Source organism: Mustela putorius, unplaced genomic scaffold (genome assembly GCF_011764305.1).
Source record: "Mustela putorius furo isolate JIRA1106 unplaced genomic scaffold, ASM1176430v1.1 tig00000275_pilon_pilon_pilon, whole genome shotgun sequence".
NCBI classification, from domain to species: domain Eukaryota; kingdom Metazoa; phylum Chordata; class Mammalia; order Carnivora; family Mustelidae; genus Mustela; species Mustela putorius.
In genome coordinates, this window is record NW_025421341.1 from 12,069,379 (window position 1) to 12,089,203 (window position 19,825).

At 38.4% G+C, this 19,825-nt stretch overlaps 2 protein-coding genes across 3 annotated transcripts in view; one reads left to right on the top strand and one right to left on the bottom strand.

Moving 5' to 3' along the window:
* The first annotated feature begins 501 nt into the window (after positions 1-501).
* Positions 502-4,953, top strand: FAM237A (family with sequence similarity 237 member A). Its single transcript, XM_013062275.2, has 2 exons — positions 502-910; positions 4,814-4,953. The coding sequence occupies exons 1-2, from the start codon at positions 502-504 to the stop codon at positions 4,951-4,953; spliced, it is 549 nt and encodes a 182-aa protein (XP_012917729.1).
* A 3,240-nt stretch (positions 4,954-8,193) lies between these two features.
* DYTN (dystrotelin) overlaps positions 8,194-19,825 on the bottom strand; it is a 46,831-nt gene continuing 35,199 nt past the window's right edge. The window contains exons 10-12 of one of the 2 annotated variants that reach the window (XM_004764234.3): positions 18,117-18,276; positions 15,115-15,634; positions 8,194-8,890 (exon numbers count right to left, since the gene is read on the bottom strand). In XM_004764234.3, coding sequence (XP_004764291.2) covers positions 8,787-8,890; positions 15,115-15,634; positions 18,117-18,276 — 784 coding nt within the window. In that variant the 3' untranslated portion in view covers positions 8,194-8,786. Of the gene's footprint in view, positions 8,891-15,114; positions 15,635-18,116; positions 18,277-19,825 lie in introns of those variants that run through there. The other variant, XR_006606388.1, reaches the window with a different exon arrangement.

Sequence of the window (19,825 nt, forward strand, 5' to 3'; positions counted from 1 at the left end):
CTTATGTTCATTTTTATTTATAACATTTTACAATTCTTACGCTTTCTAAAAATTGAAAGTCTTCAAATAGGAAAACCTCTATGGATAAAATAGATTAAAATTCTTAATTGAATGGGGGTCCTGGATTAGAATAGGTAGGCTAAACTATATTATAAAATAATTAAAGCTATGCAGCAAGATTTTAAATTTTTACTTAATATTCTTTTAAATTATGTTCCTCTGTTCTAGGGAAAACAAGTTCACTTACTCATCTCATAAAGGAACATGTCTTAGGAATAAGTACTTCCTATCTAAATATTTTGGTTTTATAGTACATGGCTTGGCAATGTGTCATTTTAGATAGAATGGGACTTAGGGGAGGTATGATAAGACTATTCCTAGGGACAATGGTGTATTTCCTTTGCTGGCACCAAGGTTTTTAAAGGCATAATTATTTTCATTACTGAGTGGAGCTCAAGCAAGGATTTGTAATTTATTTCCATTCTATGCAGTTTCAGTGCCATGGCCGATCCTGGGAACAGAAGAGGGATCTACCGCCCCTTGACTCTTACCTGCTCTTTGCTCATTGTGGGAATGTGCTGTGTGTCTCCTTTCTTCTGCCATAGCCAGACAGACCTGCTGGCTCTTAACCAAGCTGATCCTCAGTGCTGGGAATCTTCTTCAGTGCTCCTCCTGGAAATGCGGAAGCCTCGAATTTCTAACACTGTTTCCGGTTTCTGGGATTTTATGAACTACCTGAAGTCTTCTGAGAACTTGAAGCATGGGGCACTGTTTTGGGATCTGGCCCAACTCTTCTGGGACATCTATGTGGACTGTGTCCTCTCCAGGAATCATGGCTTAGGAAGGAGGCAATTGTCTGGGAAGGAAGAGATTTCAGCAGCGCATCCACAGCACGCAGGGAGAAATCAAGGTGGTCACCTTTAGGTCCCAGGTCTTTCAAAAGGGCCAATCAAGTATGAATGTGCTCAGTTGTGAGGAAGGGGGAAATTGCTTTAGGGGAATTAATTGTGTTCTCAGGAGTGAACCCAAGAGCATACAAGAGCACACAAATGATAGAAGGATAGCACTTCCTTTTATATTTCATGGTAGCTGTTTATATCCACATATTTTCCTCATTCTCATACTTTATGTGAACAGCAGCAAGGAAAAGTAAAAATACAAGTAAGGAAAAGCATGATTCCCAAAGTACAACACAAAACTATAAAGTGATTAGCCTGAATATTAGCAGTCATAACCTGTCTACTTGCTGTGGATTTGGGAAGCTCTCACCCTTTTTAAATAGAAAAAAAAAATGCTCCCTGTAAATGGAGGGTCTCCTTGTGATATATTTAGTTGGTGAAATGAAGGGCAGAAAAATTGGCTGGCTTGCAGATTTACTCCTTGTTGCTTTTTGAACAAATCTCAAATATGTAATTAACTTCCAGCAAGTGGAGTGATTAACTTTTAGTAATTTGGAACTTCCAACAAATTTAGAGATTCTCACTGGTGCAAATATTATATTCAAAAAAGTCTTTTCTGGGGGCAATAAAAAAAATGTCCTTTATGGAATTAGGATTAGAACAAATGAGCTACTGTGAGTAAGCTGAGAAATAGATAACTTAGCCCTACCTATTCAAATTATTTTTTTTTCTGTTTTTAATGTTGTTTCAACCAATGATCTTCCAGTCCTTGCAGCAAAGGCTGTTTGGGTGGTAGGGACTCTTAGAATTACTTATGAACTAGTGCAAAACTGAGGCATAACTAATTTTTGTATATTTTATTGTGAGAATTGTTATATATCCCTATAATTGTTATTTAACCCTATAATTTCTCTATTAGAATAGCACTTAACAGTAATAGTTCTAGGTCAATCCTTTCCAAAGATATTATAGAGCCTTTATATATCTAGTTTGTTTTAACCTCACTAGCTAAATATCCTCATGCTTTGCTGATCCATTAAACCAGATAATCCACTGCTGTTATTTATAGATAAGTTTATTATTTTGGCAAGTGTTATTGTTACTTAAACCAACTTCCATTTTTAGAGGAAATATTCTTTTACCAGCTTAGCTACTAAAGAAACACAAAAATAAGTGTCCTTCAGTGTTTGTTACCAATATTTAGAAACCACTTTAAGCAGAGGCTCTTCAGACGTCAGCATCCATAGAATTGGATATTTTCTTCCTTTGTAGTCTAGGACTCATTTTCCCATTCTTAACATATTTAGTTGTCATACTCAAGTCACCACCAATATTTATTGGGGTTTTTTGGTATTTCGCACTCACTTTAAATTACTAAAATATCTATGGAATAAATGAAAATCGTATTTTAGTTCAGACAAACATGAAAATAATTATATACATACACAAGGTCTTTTTCTAAAAGAGCTTCCAGTTGGTTTCCTGCAATGTCACTATCAGAATCATCTGAAGCTACGTGCAATTTTTTGGAGCATATTTCAACATAGCGTTTCCATCTTTTTTTTTTTTTTTTTTTTTTTAAAGGTAGTAGATTTATCTTCAGCTTCAGGAGCCACTTCTTTTCTCTTGCTACAGAGTTGTTGTTGACTCAGCTGGTCTGCAAATTTTAGCCAGAGTGGCTATGTAGCAAGAAGGAATATTTCACTTTATTGAAGTTATTTTAATGTTGGCCATAAACAATTGTTTGCAGATCAGGAAACAAAACTTTCCATTTCGATTGTATAATCACAGTCAAAGAGGGTCTTGGGTCAAGGAGACACCATGTCTAAAAGTTAAATAGTTGCTGGAACATTGAGATTTCATCTCAAGAGGTTTGATTAAATCTCTAGTGGCTCAACTGGGCTCTGGATGTACCTGCACAGATTCTCCACTAATTTTTTCTATTGTCCTTGGGGGATTAATATACAGGTTAGGATGGGGGTGAGGGTGAAGAGATGTCTGTCTCTACAATTCTTGGGGAAATCAAATCACCAGAACAGAAGGAAAGAATGAATGTGTCTACATAATATGCAAAAAGTTTTCTGTTATTTTGACATCCTCAAATTTAAATAGTTTAAACACACTTGAGAAATGTTATGAATCATGTTTTGTTAAAAACATAAAACTCCTATATAATTTTGTATGTTAATATATCATGTTTGTCAATATTGGGCCAACAAATAGAAAAACAAGAAATCATATATATCTATGTAACCTCAATTAACTTCATTAACTTACTTAGACCTCAGTTTTTTCATCTGAAAAAGAGGGGTGAGGAAAGAATTAGAAGGCCCTCTTTACATTCTCTATTCTAATATTCTGTGATTCTGTAGGAAGGAATTAATGAAAGGCATGTATTTAACTAAGGGTAGAATCTGGAAGAGCTTTACCCCAAAGACAGCTTATTGAACTGGGTGGTGACCTGGATACTGTAGTTGTTTATAACAATGCTTGTCAGGAACAGAGGGTATCCAGAAATGAGAATTCCAAAAATTCTGAGGGCTAGAGATAGCATCACTTGGGGAAAGACTAAAAGATCATCATTATTTAGTCTAGAAAGATACAAGTCAATAACTGAATGTTAAAATGTCCAGAAGGTGTGAAGAAAGTGTACCCAGCTTAACCACTAAATTATGACACATTATGTCAAGGCAGAGAGAAAGAGAGAGTGAAAGAGAGAGTTATAAATTGAGGAAAATTAAAAAAATAAAAATTAAAATTTAAAAAATTACAAAAAAATTTAAAAAAAAATTGAGGAAAAGAGTAGACTGATAACTCCCAAATGGAGAATAACAGAGTTAAAGTTAACTCATGGGTTAATAAGGGCTTCAATGCAAATGAAGGGATTTTGAAGTATATCCCTGTTTGTGTCAAAAAATAATGGCCTTTTCCTTCAACAAACCTCGCTCTGCCAGTGAGAAACAGAAAAACCCGCCTGCCTGAGACTGGCTGTTTAATGTTCTAGAAAAATTGTGAATCTTTGCATTCCTTCATGATGAGAAAATTAAAATTTAGATATATAATTTGATGATGTTTGCAGTTGGCGTGTAACTAGCTGGCAAATGTTATTTTGTTGTTTATTTTTTAAACACCAAGCATTAGAGAAAACAATACTTCAGGAACATGTATGTAATTAGTTCCACAAATGCTTGATTTTTTTACTTTGCTTATTTCAAGAAATTTCCTAGTAACATCTTCAGAAATTACTCATCTAGAAATCGATCCTAAGGAAACGTTCAGAGATGTGGCCAACAATGCAGTACAATGCAGGATTTCACTGAAATACTGTTTATAACAGCAGAAAACTTGGAAATGATTTAAAGTAATGGTTAACTAAATTATGGAATAAAGTACATATATAAAGAACTTTAAAATAAAAATCATACAATGACCATTTTTACTTTTTTAATCAGAAAAAAGTCTTAATACATTAACAAAGAACTGTATTTATTATAACTTACTTTGTTATTTAAATTACAAAGGACACATAAACAGAGTTTTTCATATACATTCTTGCAAAAAATTTATAGAGACATAGAAAGTGACAGAAACAACAGACTTTCTTTTATTTTTAGAGATTTATTATTTGAGAGAGAAAGAAAGAGAGAGAGAGCCTGTAAGAGAGTAGGGGGAGGGGCAGAGAGAGAGAGAGAGAATCTTCAATCAGACTCCCCACTGAGCATGGAGCCTGTAATGGGGCTTAATCCCCAAACCCATGAGATCTTGACCTGAGTCAAAACCATGAGTCAGGTGCTCAATTGAGAGAGCCACCCAGGTGCTCCAACAAACTTTTTTTAAAAACCAAGGTGTTGATATTTAATTAACCTGAGAATAATTTGGTGCTCTAATAATGAGTTCCTTTTCTCTACTTTCAGGTGCATATTCTCAGCAACTAAGAACACCTTTCCTAAAGAAGAAAGAGTTGATTGAAGGTTTGATAAGCATGCACTTGCACAGGAGTGGGTCTAAGTTCTTTGGAAAAGTCACCAGTGGCCTGGAAATAAAGAGAAAATAAATCTCACCTCATAGCTATCTCACATCTTGGAATTAAAAAACAAACAAACAAACAAACAAACATGTTTTTCTTGACTATTGATCATTTGTTTAATTGAAATGGTGGAAATGTCCATAGATAAATCATAAGCTACATTCTCTTAGAGTACTTCCTAATGGTTTCATTCTTTTAGCCTGCTAGCATGTTCCTTCAAATGGTGACTTTACTGTCAGGTCATCCCACTGTCTGAGAGTTAAAATAGCTTCCAAAGAGGACCAGATTATTTGTCAGATTGTTTGTATTCACTCTGACAAATTGTTCTGGGATGCTGGATATTATTAATTAACCAGAGGGCCATACATTTAATTTGAATATACTGCATGACTTCCAAGCTATTAACCACTGCTTATGTATAAGCATACAAAGGACTATACTTATTAATTACCAGTTACTGACTGTAATACCTAATTCTTGTTTGAAATAATATTTTTGAATAAAGCATTCTTCTAATGGAAACAAAATTAATAAAAGCTCTGGACCGCAAGTAACATTATTGGAGTATCTTTATTTAGACATTTGATGTTACCATTACTGATAACCTAAACTCTAATAAAATAGCAGTAAGTATGAGTATTTTATAATTAGTATATTTTCTATTTTTTAAAATTTTATTTATTTATTTGATAGAGAAATCACAAATAGGCAGAAAGGCAGGCAGAGAGAGAGGGGGAAGCAGGCTCCCTGCTGAGCAGAGAGCCCAATGCGGGGCTCGATCCCAGGACCCGAGATCATGACCTGAGCTGAAGGCAGAGGCTTAACCCACTGAGCCACCGATGTGCCCCAGCATATTTTCTGTTTTGATTAGATATTAAAACTCTGTAAGTGGTTAGTTATACTTTGCATCACAAAACAAACTAAAAAGTAAAATGAACAGTATTATGATAAAAGAATTCATAAAAAATTTTTCCCTGAAAAATGAACAGACCTGATGAGGTTCACAGTTCAGAAGTCCAATGAGCAAATGTATTTGAGATCCAGACACAATGTGATTTTTTATCTCTAATTACTTCCTCTTTCCAATTGTTCTTTCACAACCAATCCTGGACAATCAGTTTGAATTTCTGATACGTTAGCAATTTACTTGCTTTTTCCAGATCTAAAGGAAACATGAGTAAATGCTTTTTCATGGAAGATTGAGGGGACTCCTTAAACTAAAAACCTCATCTAAATGTAATGGGAATGTATTTATTTAGATATTCCTTAGATAAAGATGTAAAGGCAATTCCATGGAGAAAGGGTAGTCTTTTCAACAATCAGTGCTTGAAGAAATTTTGGGGAGTGATGAGTATGTTCATGACTTGACTGTGGTGACAGTTTCATAAGTGTGTAATATATCAACACTTTGTGGATCGTAATTATATGGAGTTTATGTCAATATACTTGTCAATTATACTTCAATAAAGATGCTAAAAAAGCAAAAAAAAAAAAAAAAACCCAGAAAAGGATTATCAGAAGATGCAGCTGCAATTGAGAATTAACCAAGTTCTAACAACAGGAAAATGAGTCTGGAGAAGGAAGTGGGGATGGGAACCAGCCTCAGCTTTTCTTGGTTGGGAGAATGAGCACGTTAAAAGCTGCCACATTGTATTTTTACGTGGGCTCATGGTTTTACTTTCCTGCCTCTTTCTCTGATACCTTTTATCACCTTCCTAAAAACCATCATGTAGGGTGCCTGGGTGGCTCAGTGGGTTAAGCCGCTGCCTTCGGCTCAGGTCATGATCTCGGGGTCCTGGGATCGAGTCCCGCATCGGGCTCTCTGCTCAGCGGGGAGCCTGCTTCCTCCTCTCTCTCTCTCTGCCTGCCTCTCCATCTACTTGTGATTTCTCTCTGTCAAATAAATAAATAAAATCTTAAAAAAAAACCATCATGTAAACTTATCATCTCTTATAAATCATGGAAGAAATGCCACGCCTGCTCACAGAAAAGCCTGCCCTTTGCTCTTCCCTCACCTGGGTACTATACAACAGAGGCTGCCGAATTTTTCTGTAAAGGATCAGATAGCAAATATCATGATTGTAGGCTATCTGTCTCTACTGCAACTAATAATCAATTCTGCTTTTGTAGAATATAAGAAACCGTAGACAACATGTGAGTGAGTGAGCATGGTTGTGTTCTAATAAAACTTTGTTTATGGACAATGAAATCTGAATCTGTATCATTTTCACGTGTCCCAATATATTGTTCTTTTGACTCTTCCAACAATTTTTTAAAGATGTAATGACCACTCTTAGCTCATAGTGTGGACAAAACAGGCAGTGGGCAGGATTTGGCTTGTAGGGTATGGCTTGCTGATCAGTGTTTTAGGGGTTGCTTATTAAAATCTTAAGGAATACATTATATGTTAATAAAAAACTCATAAGGAACAAGCTAGGATAAAGTGAGAAGGACAGTGAATAAAGTAAAAATAAAAAATTTGTAATGGGCTGAAAAGCAAATATTATGAGATTGAACAGGGATAACCTAGTCCTAATCCTATTCAATTGGACGTTATTTTCTTCTGGAACAGTAATAGAAATTACAGATCATATAAATAGAAATCCACATAAATAAAAAATGTCCTCTCTAAATGCAGCATGGATTGCACATGAAGATAATATGCAAAACACTAGAATCAGAGCAATAGTTATTGAGAGAAAGTACAGAGCAGAGTACAGACTCAACGTCATTTACTACTGGCCAAGAAACTTTGGAAAACTTACTGACCCTCCTTGTGCCATAGCTCCCTCATAAAATTCGATATCTACTTGCTAGTTTTGTCTTGAGGATTAAATGAGTTAGTGCTTAGAAGGTGCTTAGAAGCTAAGTGCTCTAACAGTCAAACAATTATCAGCTATATCTTTGGACATTATGGAATTAAGCATCTATACTGCAGTCATACATGCAGAGAAGGGAGGCTAACAGTTACTTTAGCCAAACTCACCACATATAGGATTTTATTTTATTATTTTTAAAAAAGATTTTATTTATTTATTTGATAAGCAGAGATCACAAGTAGGCAGAGAGGCAGGCAGGGGTGGGGTGGGGAGCAGGCTTCCCACTGAGCAAAGAGCCAGACTCAGAGCTCGATCCCAGGACCCTGAGATCATGACCTGAGCCAAAGGCAGAGGCTTTAACCCACTGAGCCACCCAGGCGCCCCACATATAGGATTTTAGCAAGAAATATTCATGACTTCAAAATAAATTTATTTTGAGATCATTTGTTGATTCCTATACAGTTATAAGAAACAATACAGAGACATCCTATATACTCTTCATCCAGTTTTCTTCCATGGTAGTGCCCCCTTGCATAATTACAGTAGAGAAATGCAACCAGGAGATTGACATGGGTACAACCCACAGAGTTTATTCAGATTTCACCAGTTTTGCATCCACTCAATGGTGTGTGTGTGTGTGTGTATGTGTTTAGTTCTCTGCCTGTTCTCCGTCAGGAGCATCCAGATAGAAAATTTGGTCATCAATTCAATAATTTAAATGATATTTGAAGAAGACAGTAGCATGAATTCATGTAAATCACACACTTGGACATCCCTACCAAGGTATCTAAATTAAGAAGAGCCCTCTGCTGGAAACTCAGCACACCCAGATTCAACTCGGCCTCTTACTCCCAAAGATTTACTCTGAACTGAAGAACTAAGACACATGAGTAGGGAGATTAAAAAAAAAAAATAAAACTTATTTTCTTCATGTTTCACACCAAATTCTTGAGAGGCAAAACACTTAATTCTTTAGGACAGATTATGGAAAATATGTTTCATCACCATCCTAAGGGGCCTTGGAGCCTGGACTCCTACTAATCACTTCAAGCTGGACAAGGTGATTTGATCAACAAGGGCACAGAAGGCCTTGGACAGCCGCTCAGCTCCACGGTACAGGTCCACGTTTACTGAAGGCTGCAGGCCTGAAATCAACAAATGGGAGAGTCCTTTAGAGAAAGCACCTGTAGGTTTTCAAGCTGATCTTGCTAAAGGTCTAATACAGAGAAGATATGGAAGCCGGCTCTCCCCAGGTCCTGATGACAAGGCCCTCTTTCTACCAACTGACAAATAAGACGGCTATTATTTGCCACGAACGATTCCTAATTGCACTTGGTTGTGGGTTCTTAAAGGGCATTTTTCCATGATTCTGAGCACAAATCTGAGTAACCAGAAAGCCCACTCTCGAGCAGTGGTCTTCAAACTCTGGTGTCTAAATAGATTTAGAGGGTGTAAAGACAGATTGCTGGCTCCTACTCTAAGAGCTCTGATTCAGTACATATGATGGTTAATTTTATGCCTCACCCTGACTGACTACTAAAGCCCAGAGGTTTGGTCAAACGTTATTCTGGGTGTGCTGTGGGGGTGTTTCCGGACAAGATGAATATTTGAATCTGCAGGCTGACTACAGCTAATTGCCCTCCCTGATGTGGCTGGGCTTCATCCCATCAGTCGAAGGCCTGAATTAAGCAGAAAAGCTGAGTAAGAGAATTTCTTCTGCTTGACTGCCTTGTGGCTCCCACATCAGTTTTCCTCTGCCTTTAGCTTCCAATCAAAACAGCAGCTCTTCCTAAGTCTCTAGCCTGCCAGCTTTTGCACTGGTTCTTTTAGTTTTCCAGTTTGCTGACAGTAGATCTTGGGGCTTGTCAGCCTCCATAATCACATGGGCCAATTCCATAAAATAAGTCTCTTTCTGTATCTTCCTATCTCTATCCTATTGGTTCCATTCCTCTGGCAGTCCCTAATTAATATAGGGTATCAGGGAGGGGGCCCAAGAATTTGCATTTCTGGTATGGTCCCAGGTGATTCTGATGCCCTTGATCTAGGAACCACGCTAGTCTAGTCTAGATCAAGTTTAGTCTAGAATTACTGTGCTGCGAAACAGAAATGCGGAGCCTGTGTCTTCCTTACAACAATAACTAATTAAGCAAACCCATATATGTTGAATATCCACTCTGTAGTAAGACTTCTGTGAGCTCCATATTGTACATGTTGATGGACACTCTGATATCCCCCATTTCGATGTCTCTCAGGAAACTGACACTTAATGTGATCCAAACAGAACTACTGATGTGCAGTCCCCCATCTCAGCTCTCCCCATTACAATAAGTGTATCCCCATCCCCCCGGGGCAAACTACCACTTACTGCCTAGATTTCAACAGGTTTTACCCAGACTCTGTGCTCACCCCCTTGCCCTTCTCCAAACCATTCTCCACATAACGCCAGGCTACTATTTTTAAGGCCAGAGTATCTTTTTTTTTAAAGGTAAGCAGGCCATTATATATATATTTTTTCAAGGATTTAATTTATTTATTTGACAGAGAGAAAGATCACAAGTAGGCAGAGAGTCAGGCAGAGAGAGGGGGGAAGCAGGCTCTCTGCTAAGCAGGGATGCTGAGGCAGATGCGGGGCTCGATTCCAGGACCCTGAGACCATGACCCAAGCCAAAGGCAGTGGCTCAATCCACTGAGCCACCCAGGCACCCCAAGGTACATATCTTAACAACGAAATATACTCCTTTCAAAATGAATGCCCAGCGTCTAGCACAGAGTAATGTTGGAGGAATATTTGTTGAATGAATAAATGAGTGAATGTATGATGAATTCATTAGACTTTTTTTTTCTACATTCATGGAGCTTAGTTGCTGGAGGTCTGTATCTTCTCCCATCAACAGTAATTGCTTCTAATTTTACATATATACATACGTACATACATACATATGTACATACATATGTCTGAGAGAGAGAATGAGAGAGACAGAGAAAGATTCAATACGATTTCAGTATGCCCTTCCCCTGACCCGGGATCCCCAGGCAATTATTTGAGAAGACTACCTTCTTAAATGAGTGAGCTCGAGTGCTGCATTTCTCTCTCCTGAGCTTGCCCTGCCTTTATTTTCTTAGAATTTGCTAAAGTTCAAGCCTCATTTTCTGGTTATTTATAATAATAGTGCGGATGATAGTCTCACGTGAAGAAGAAAGGGACAGGAATAAGCCTCCCACACCTATTCCCCGGCCCTCCCTTCTCATCCTTAAAACGTACAGTGGCAGACAGATGACAAAGAGGATGGGAGAGAAGCTTGGAAAAGGGTTTCCGAGATGACACAGGACATTTCACTCACAAATGGAAGGAAAATCATTTAATGAGAAAATAATGTTATGTCTTTTTTTGTCTCACCACCGAAGCAAATAGTGTTAGACGTTTTCAAATTGAATTCCTTTACTGCAAGTGTAAGCTCAATGTTTGCTACTGATTTTCAACCCAACATTTGGCATTTAAAGAGGCTTGGGGAACCTCTTCTACATACTTTCTATTAAACTCTCAGTCTTGTGACATCCAGTTACCCTGTCTTGGTGCTGAATGATTCTATGCAGTAAATGTCTACAACTCCCTGCCAACTGACCATCACGCTTGCTGTTTTAGTCTTATTAAGCTTTTAAGTAACGTATGGTTCATCTTAATTTCCAAAATGTATTGAATCCTTAGCAAAACTCCAGTCTGAAAGGACAGTCAGCTACAGGGAGGCAGGGAAACCGAAGGGACCTGTGAAGGAAAAAGCTGGTTTTTTTCCCGCTTTGCTTCTTTTTCTACTTCTATTCTTGCTACAACATGTCTCTCCAACCTATTCACCCCTTATTGTCTGTCCTCCTTGGAAGGGACAAAGAGGTATGATATTTTGGGGGTTCTTCCAACACAATCGATGGGAGGGCATGACCAGGCAGAGCCATCATGTGCCTATTCCAGATAGACATCTCCATGCCGAGACCTCCTGACTCCAGGAATAAGTGCTTATGATGGACACCTGGACCCTGTCCTTGTTCTGCCTGATTCCTGCAAACCTGAGAAGACACACGCACCACACCACAATTGCCAAGAAGAAGCCCAGACCCCAAGCAAAGACAAGACTCCCTCTTTTCCCTTCTGAGTCTCCTGGACACTCGTTCCTCTCTCTCTCTCTCTATATATATATATCTTCAATAAATTTTGCTTTTGCCTCCTGGTGGGTCGCATTTGATTTCCATTCTAGGACTCCTGCGGAATCACTAGGATGATCACAGCACCGGCTGGAGACAGCACCGGCTGGAGTCGTTGACACTATCTGAGTAAATCTTGGCGTGTTACAAACAGTGGAACTTTCTAATTTTCCAAATAATCCTCAAGTTAAAAAAAAAAAAAAAAAGAACTGAAGCAGTAAGATGACCAAAAGCTTCCTGCTGTCATTGGATGCATCCGAGACAGAGAGAGAAAACAAAGGTTGCCAAGACCCTATTTTCGTTTGTTTGCTTTTCCTCCTCTTCATCAGTGTGGTCATGACACTTCTGGTTCTGATTAGGTTTGGTGTCATTTTGGTAAGCGTGCATAGAATGTGCATAAATTATGGAGTGTACTTTTATAATCCATATTGCCAATGGCTGAGTAGAATTTGCAAAGAGGATCATATTCAAAACCAGACCGAACAAAGATATAAACTTACTTAGAAATATTTGAGTGAGAGGTGACAGTATTTATGAAATGCAAATAGCTATGGAGATTAACATAGATGCTTAAAAGCATTAAGGAGGGGCACCTGGGTGGTTTAGTCATTAAGCATCTGCCTTAGCTCAGGTCATGATCCCAGGGTCCTGGGATCGAGCCCCACATCAGGCTCTCTGCTCAGTGGGGAGCCTGCTTTCCCCTCTCTCTCTCTGCCTGCCTCTCTGCCAACTTGTGATCTCTCTCTGTCAAATAAATAAATAAAAAATCTTAAAAAAATAAAAAAATAAAAAGAGCATTAAGGAAACAAGGCTGATGTAAGAGAAATAAGACTGTCAGTTTAAATCTTATCAATTAGCATTTGCTGAATCATCACAAAATATACACACTATAATAACAAAAGGGAAAATGTGCACTTCTTGCTAACATTGTAAGCACTTTTGTATGATAATGCACACTTCTAACAGAAGCATCTCATTGGTTTTGTTTAAATTTGAAGTGGAAGAAGAGGTCATTTTTTAAGACTCTTTTTTTCATTTCCTACAAGACTGGACAATGCTAATTGCATCTTTATACATTATTGCGTCATCTAAATGTAGAAATAAGCTTTATCCTTTCCTGATTTCCCTTTTAATAATATAATCATGTGTGTATGTATAGGTATATAGATTTTTTTAAATAAATAGACTTGATAAAGTAACTTAAAATACGCATGAATCTTTCAGTTTCAGATATAAAACTGCGTAAGTGTTGGGACAATGTCTTCCCAACGTGTGTAGTCAATGTAGCTTATTAGTATACTGGAATGTGCAACACAGCCACTGGATTTGTGAAGGCTGTGAGGAAGCAGCTCAGCTGGAGAAACCTAATGAAAAATAAAAATGAAGATGTTAAGGACTAAAAGACTTTTATAAAATAAAAGTCAAATTTTTATGTGAAATTTTCCTAAGAAGTTCAAGTAGGTGTTGACTTTGCTTTGAGTGCTCATCATGACCCCAAAGAAGTAAAGATAGAAACACAGTGGGAGGAAACTTCTGTTGGCCTCGGAATTAGGCACAAGGAGTTCCCATTCTGTCTTGGTCTCGGGCAGTCTGAGCATGCGTCTGACATTTTTGTGATCTTGTCTTCTCTAATACAAAGACTGTAACTCCAACTTTTCACAGCACATATTTTTAGAATCACCAAATAATGATTTCATTGATTGGGCTCTGCCAACTTCAATACACAACTGACATTATAATGTCCTGATTCTATAGCTCTCCAACTATTATGGGATGGATTGTGTGTCTCCCTGCCTAAATCATATGTGAAGTCCTCACCCTGGCCCCCGTACCTCAGAATGGGAATATATTTGGAGTAGATTCTTTAAAGAGATAATTAAATCAAAAAAGTTATGTGGGGTGGGTCCTAATCCAATATGAGTGGTGCCTTCATAAAAAGCAAATTTGGATACGGGACCCCCACAGAGGGACACCTTGATCTCAGCCTTCTAGCCTCCAGGACTGTGAGAAAATTAATCTGGGATGTTTAAGTTACCCAGCCTGTGGTAGGTACTTCGTTATGGTAGCTCTAGCAACTCAACCACCAATTCAGAAATATTCTGAGAAGGCCTCCTCCCATTCAGAAACACATGAGAATGTTATCCTTCATTTTATCACAAATCTCTAGATGATCCCTCAAATATAAAAGATCTGAGGCTTTCAAAAAAGACATGGATATATGTACATAGATATATTAAGGTAACAAAACACTATAAATAAGACAGTCGAAAACACAAGAAATAACTATAGTTAAAAAACATTTTTTAAAAGAGCCTTCAGAATTTAGCAATGAGCTATATCTTACGAAGTAGACGGTGATGCTAATGATGGCACTACTTACATGACAGAAACCTAATCAATGATCCTCTGGGAAGAGGGTCCTTATTACCTCCACTTGTAAGTGGGAACATCAGGCTGCTCAGTTACATTTGTTGTAGTATTATTGATAATATTAACTGCAATAATAAAATCATCTAATATTTGTTATTTATTTTATATTTTATAATTTAACATTTTGTAACGTAAATGCTATGGAATTTAAATTTCACATAAAACTTGACTCTTTTTCTAGAAAAGCCTTTTAGTCTTTGACATCTTCATCTCATTTTTTTGGTTTGTTTTTGTTTCTCCAGTTCAGCTTCTGAAAGCTGCTGATTTGTAAAATATTTGTAGTTATTTACTATTATTGAATGCTTGGACTGTGTCAGGTGCTGTGGTAAAGCCTCTTATGGTCTATCAACATTAATGCTCACAAAAACACTGTGAACTGGGCAATACTAGACATCAATTTCACCGATGCTACTGATGTCCAAAAGGTTCCCAACTCTGTTACTCACTTGATAAATTACACTGTTGGGATAATGCTATAAAATCAAGCATTTAGGGACACCTGGGTGGCTCAGTTGGTTAATCACCTAACACTTGATTTCAGCTCAGGTCATGATCTCAGGGTCGTGGGATCGAGCCCCATGTAAGGCTCTTTGCTCACCAGGGAAATCTGCTTGAGGATCCTCTCTCCCTCTCTCTCTCTCTCTCTGTCTCTCTCTGCACCTCCCTGCTGTAACAAAAATTAAGTGTTTAAAAGGCAGCCTCAATCCCTGGCCATCACTATCTCCCTTGATTGTGAAAACCTTACCTGATGGCATTTCTAGAGTGAAGGCATCTGTCAGTTTTGACAACAGTTCTTGCAGTTCCTTTTCCTCGAGCTCATCCTTTCCCTCCTGGATGTTAACTGTCTCTTTCCTTTTTGCCAGTGCCAGAGTAGGACTGTTCATTTCAGTGGGAACAATCTGGGAGTTGTCCCGCAGCAGTCCCTCCTGAGAACTGGTTGGGGAGCTAAAGATTTCCTTTGAGATCTTTTGTGCTTGGCTTTGTGCCCTGGTGCTTTGTGTTGACTTCAGCTGTGAAATGGCCTCTGGTGATTCTGAATTTGGTAGAGCTTGCTCTGCATTTGCTTGACTTTGGTGACTTTTAGTGACTTTGGTGTCAGTTGCGGTTAGGGAGGCAAGAGGTTCCCATTCTGAACAATCCTCATTGGCTTTTGTGACCTGGGAAGAATTTCCTCCCCTGCAAAGCCTTTCAGCCTTTCCATGGTCACCCTTGGAAATCATACTTTGACAGGAAGACGAGGAAGGAGGGAGTGACTGTAACACTGCCTGAATAAAGAAAACTTGATGAAGAAACCAAAATTTATCTTACCGTTTTCATAAATGTGTTTAGTTTTAATCTCATACTAAGATTTTTTTTTTCACAGACCTGTACCCCTAGGGATAAAAATATATGTTTATAAAAAATAAAAAATTATTAAAAAAAAATCTCATACTAAGATATTTAATGCAAGATTTTTCTTTCTCCTTTCCAAATCCATTATTATTGATTTTATTTTATGCTGTCAGTTCAATATCCATCTAAAACTATCCACAAAAGAGACAACAGCTCAGATTTTAAAATATCACAGGGAGTAATCACGAAGCATTTGGGGAAAAAAAAAAATCTAGGTCCTAAATGTTCAGGTTCCAAAAATATCATAAGGAATTTCTAAGAACATCAGCATCTATTGAATTGGTAGCTAAAATGTATTACAATAAAACATGTTCATAAGAATCCACCTGAGAAGCTATGTCAGGGTGGGAGGCAGTCATAATAAGGCACAGGTTTAAAATCTAGGGCACAATTCCCAAAGTGTGGTCCACAGACTCCTGGAAATCCCTAAAACCCTTTCAGAGGTCTGTGAAGTCAAAATTATTTTCACAAGGATACTTAGATGGTCACTATGTTGACATTTGCCCAGATAGTGAAAAGTTAAAAGTAAGTAAGGCTAAAGGAGTTAAAGCACTCTTGTTGTCTTAGTACAAATCAAGGCAACACCAAATAGTGCTAGTGGTCATGGTACTCCTCACCATCACGCTCTCACAGCTAAAAAACAACCAAATAACAACAATGAACAGTTCCACTTAAGAATTCCCCCCCCCTTTTTTTTAAAGATTTTATTTACTTATTTGAGAGAGAGATAAAGCTAGAGACAGAGCACAAAGAGAAGAGGAGGGGCAGAGGGAGAGAGAGAAGCAGACTGCCTGCAAGGCAGGGAGCCCAACATGGGGCTCAACCCCAGGACCCTAGGATCAAGACCTAACCCAAAGGCAGACACCTAACCAACTGAGCCATTCAGGCACCCCAAGAATATCCTTGATGACCTAAAACTCTCGATTTTCTTAATTACAATTTGTCTTTTTAATATTGTATAGGATGAAATGGGAACCGTGTAAAATACCACTAATATTATTGAAACACAGAAGTTGCCTTTGGTGTGAAAGAATGACTTGCAGGCTCTAGTTCAGACTTGGATATTTGGTAAATATTTTCTCAAAAATGAGTGAAGTGAGATTGGCACAGTAAGGAAATAATTAACAACATGTATTGCCAATTTTAAGAGTTGAGTTTGTAAGCAAAAATCAGAATTTCAGAAAACACATTCATTACCATGTGCCTAACAGATTTCCAATTCCTAAAGACTTTCCCAGTGAGGATAATGGTGATATTAATGAATATGATTTCTTTGTCAGGGTGGGGGGTGGATATGTATAATGAGCATTAGGAAGCTTGGCATAGCTCAGTGAACTTCCACATTATATCACACTACAAAATCATGCATAGGTAGAAAATCCATTCAAAGAGCACAACAAAACTTTGTATTTTAATGGAACAGTGTATGAAGTGGATATAGTTTCAGATATAATGCTGCAACTATCCTTTAAGAAACGGACACTTATTATGTGTTGGTGTACTACCAAAGAAAAAGATCTTCAATGATGTGAACAGGCTATTAAAATATTATTCTCTTTTTCGGGGTGCCTGGGTGGCTCAGTGGGTTAAGCCTCTGCCTTTGAGTCAGGTCATGATCTCAGGGACCTGGGATCGAGCCCCACACTGGGCTGTCTTCTCAGCAGGGAGCCTGCTTCTCCCCACTCTCTGCCTACTGGTGGTCTCTGTCAAACAAATAGATAAAACCTTTAAAAAATAAAATATTATTCTCTTTTTCAACAGCAAATCTCTGAGGCCAGATTTCTTCATATACTTCAACTACAACATTTTGCAACAGATTGAATGAAGCAGTTATGAAAATCTGTCTTTCGTTAAGTCAAATATTAAAGAAATGTTTAAAAAGCAATGCCACTCTTCTAAAATTTTTTAAAAATATGTAGTTACTGTTTAAAACTGTTCCATATATAATGGGCTTATTTCATTTTTAAATTAATAAACTTTTAAGCCACTTCTCACTTTTAATTTTGATCAAGGTGAAGAATAGCTATGACTCAAAAAGGCTCTTTGGGATCCTCAAAATGTTTTAAGAATGTAAAAGGGTTGCATAGACCAAGAGGCTAAGCATCAGTGCTGTAAAGGACCGCTTTGCCCTAGATCTATAGTTTCTTAACCGGCACCAGTATACTACCACCAGTTCTCCTAGTGAGTCTGAAGGAGAAGGAGAGAGTCTGAGGGTGAATGTGGGAGGAGGTGAGGGTATGGAGAGAAGAGGGAAAGAGAAGAGGCTGATCACAATGAGGTGAGAAGCTTCAGGCTGAAGTCCTCCCACGGCCAGTGGATTTGAGGTCGGACTTCTGGACGTTCCACACTTCCTACCTGGAGCTCCTGCCCCATCTGCTGTAGCTGGGTCCACAGGCTATCCTGGTTGGCTGTAAGCCTGTGAATCTTGGTTTCAAATCTGCAACTTTTTTCTTCCTGCGAGGCATAGATGGCTTGCAACTTGTCTTTGCATCGTTTTAACTGTTTTTTAAGGAATCTGCAAAGAGGACACCTTTGAGTGTATTGAAAGGGAAAGAGGTCAGCTAACTAACTAGCTCCCTAGCGACATGGGCTGTGAGTCTTCTTTGTGGGAGAAGATGCTGGAGAAGTCCATGCCTCCACTATTATTTCACATTGATCAATGTTGTTTAATGTTGTTCAACCATTCACTACACACCGCTGACCTTCGTGCCTCCTACGTACGTGACTCCACCAAGAACTTCATCGGCATTGGAGATGTTTTAGAAGACTCATCCTGCCTGTTAGGGAGTAATTTTGCCAACACACCTTGACTAGCTACCTAAATTTGAATATTGATTTGTTATCCTTTGGTCACTCTGTTTGGAATGAAAGTATACATGTCCTGGCCAAACACCTCACACCTGACCAGGATAGGGAAGGAACAACGAGACAGGCAGTTCATGGATTGTGAATCTGTTTGGGCTCCTCTTCCTAAGTCTAGTTATTCATTGGTTTAAGAATGAACCAAGCAGTCAGGGCAATTCTTTTAAAGCATTAAAATAAACACACAACCATAAACCAAATAATGATAAATAAAGTAAAACAAAACAAAACAAAACAAAAAGCAGATCATGTTACTCCTCTGCTCAAAACTCTCCAATGGTCCCCCCCCTAGTTTAGAATACGCCAAAGTCTTTCGGAGGCAGACAAGTCCCAACAGTTGGTCGAGACCCGCCCCCTGTCTTCTTTCCCCTGCTCTCTGCCTCCGCTTGCTCCCGCACTGTCTTGCAGCCACACACAGCTCTTGGCTACTCTAACACACCAAGCATGACCTCCCCTGAGAGTCTTCTCTTCGGCCCCTCTGCTTGGAACCCTCCTTCTCCAGGTTCCTGCTCCCCTTACTTCTCGCGTCCTTCGAGTCGTCTCTCACAATTGTACTTTCAATGAGACCCTCCCTGATTGCGCTCCTGGAAACTGCAAACCAGGACTCCGAACCTTGCCTCCCCCACTCCCATCTCCTCCCTACTTTATTTGTCTCCACGTCTAATTGTTACAGACCATGATACGATCTGAGATTTTGGACTTCACCTCCAGTCTTCAAACCTCTGGACAGTCACATTATAGGACACATTTTACTTATTATTTTAGTTATTTATTAATTACTCTATTGTTTAATAATTGCTTATTGCTTCTTTATTCTGGCAACTTTTTTCTTCCTTTTTGCTTGTTGTCAGATATCCCCCAGCCCAGGCCTAAAATAGTCCCTGTTACAGAGTACGTATACAATCAAAATTGGCTGAGTAAAGTACAATCTTACCTTTAATCATTGTGGTGGGCATATTTGTGGAATTTGTAGACATTATCTCACCAGTGCGAAATGCAAACGATTTCTCGATGTTGGAGCCTTTGAAATTCCTAATTACCAATTTCCAAGATCTTAAAGAAGTCTTGGAATCTGGGTTGGGTTTCCACCCATAGGGAGCATGAAGGAGAGCCCTCAAACGTCTAGACAGTCACACTCAGGTAAAATGGGAGTCTGACTCTAAAATCCTTGATCATAATTGGAGTTTCAAATATATCTTTAT

Excerpts from the sequence above, each read along its gene's own strand:
- FAM237A (XM_013062275.2), top strand. The coding sequence starts at position 502 with ATGGCCGATCCTGGGAACAGAAGAGGGATCTACCGCCCCTTGACTCTT. Across the intron at positions 911-4,813 it reads GCACGCAGGGAGAAATCAAG|GTGCATATTCTCAGCAACTA; the intron begins GTGGTCACCTTT and ends CTCTACTTTCAG.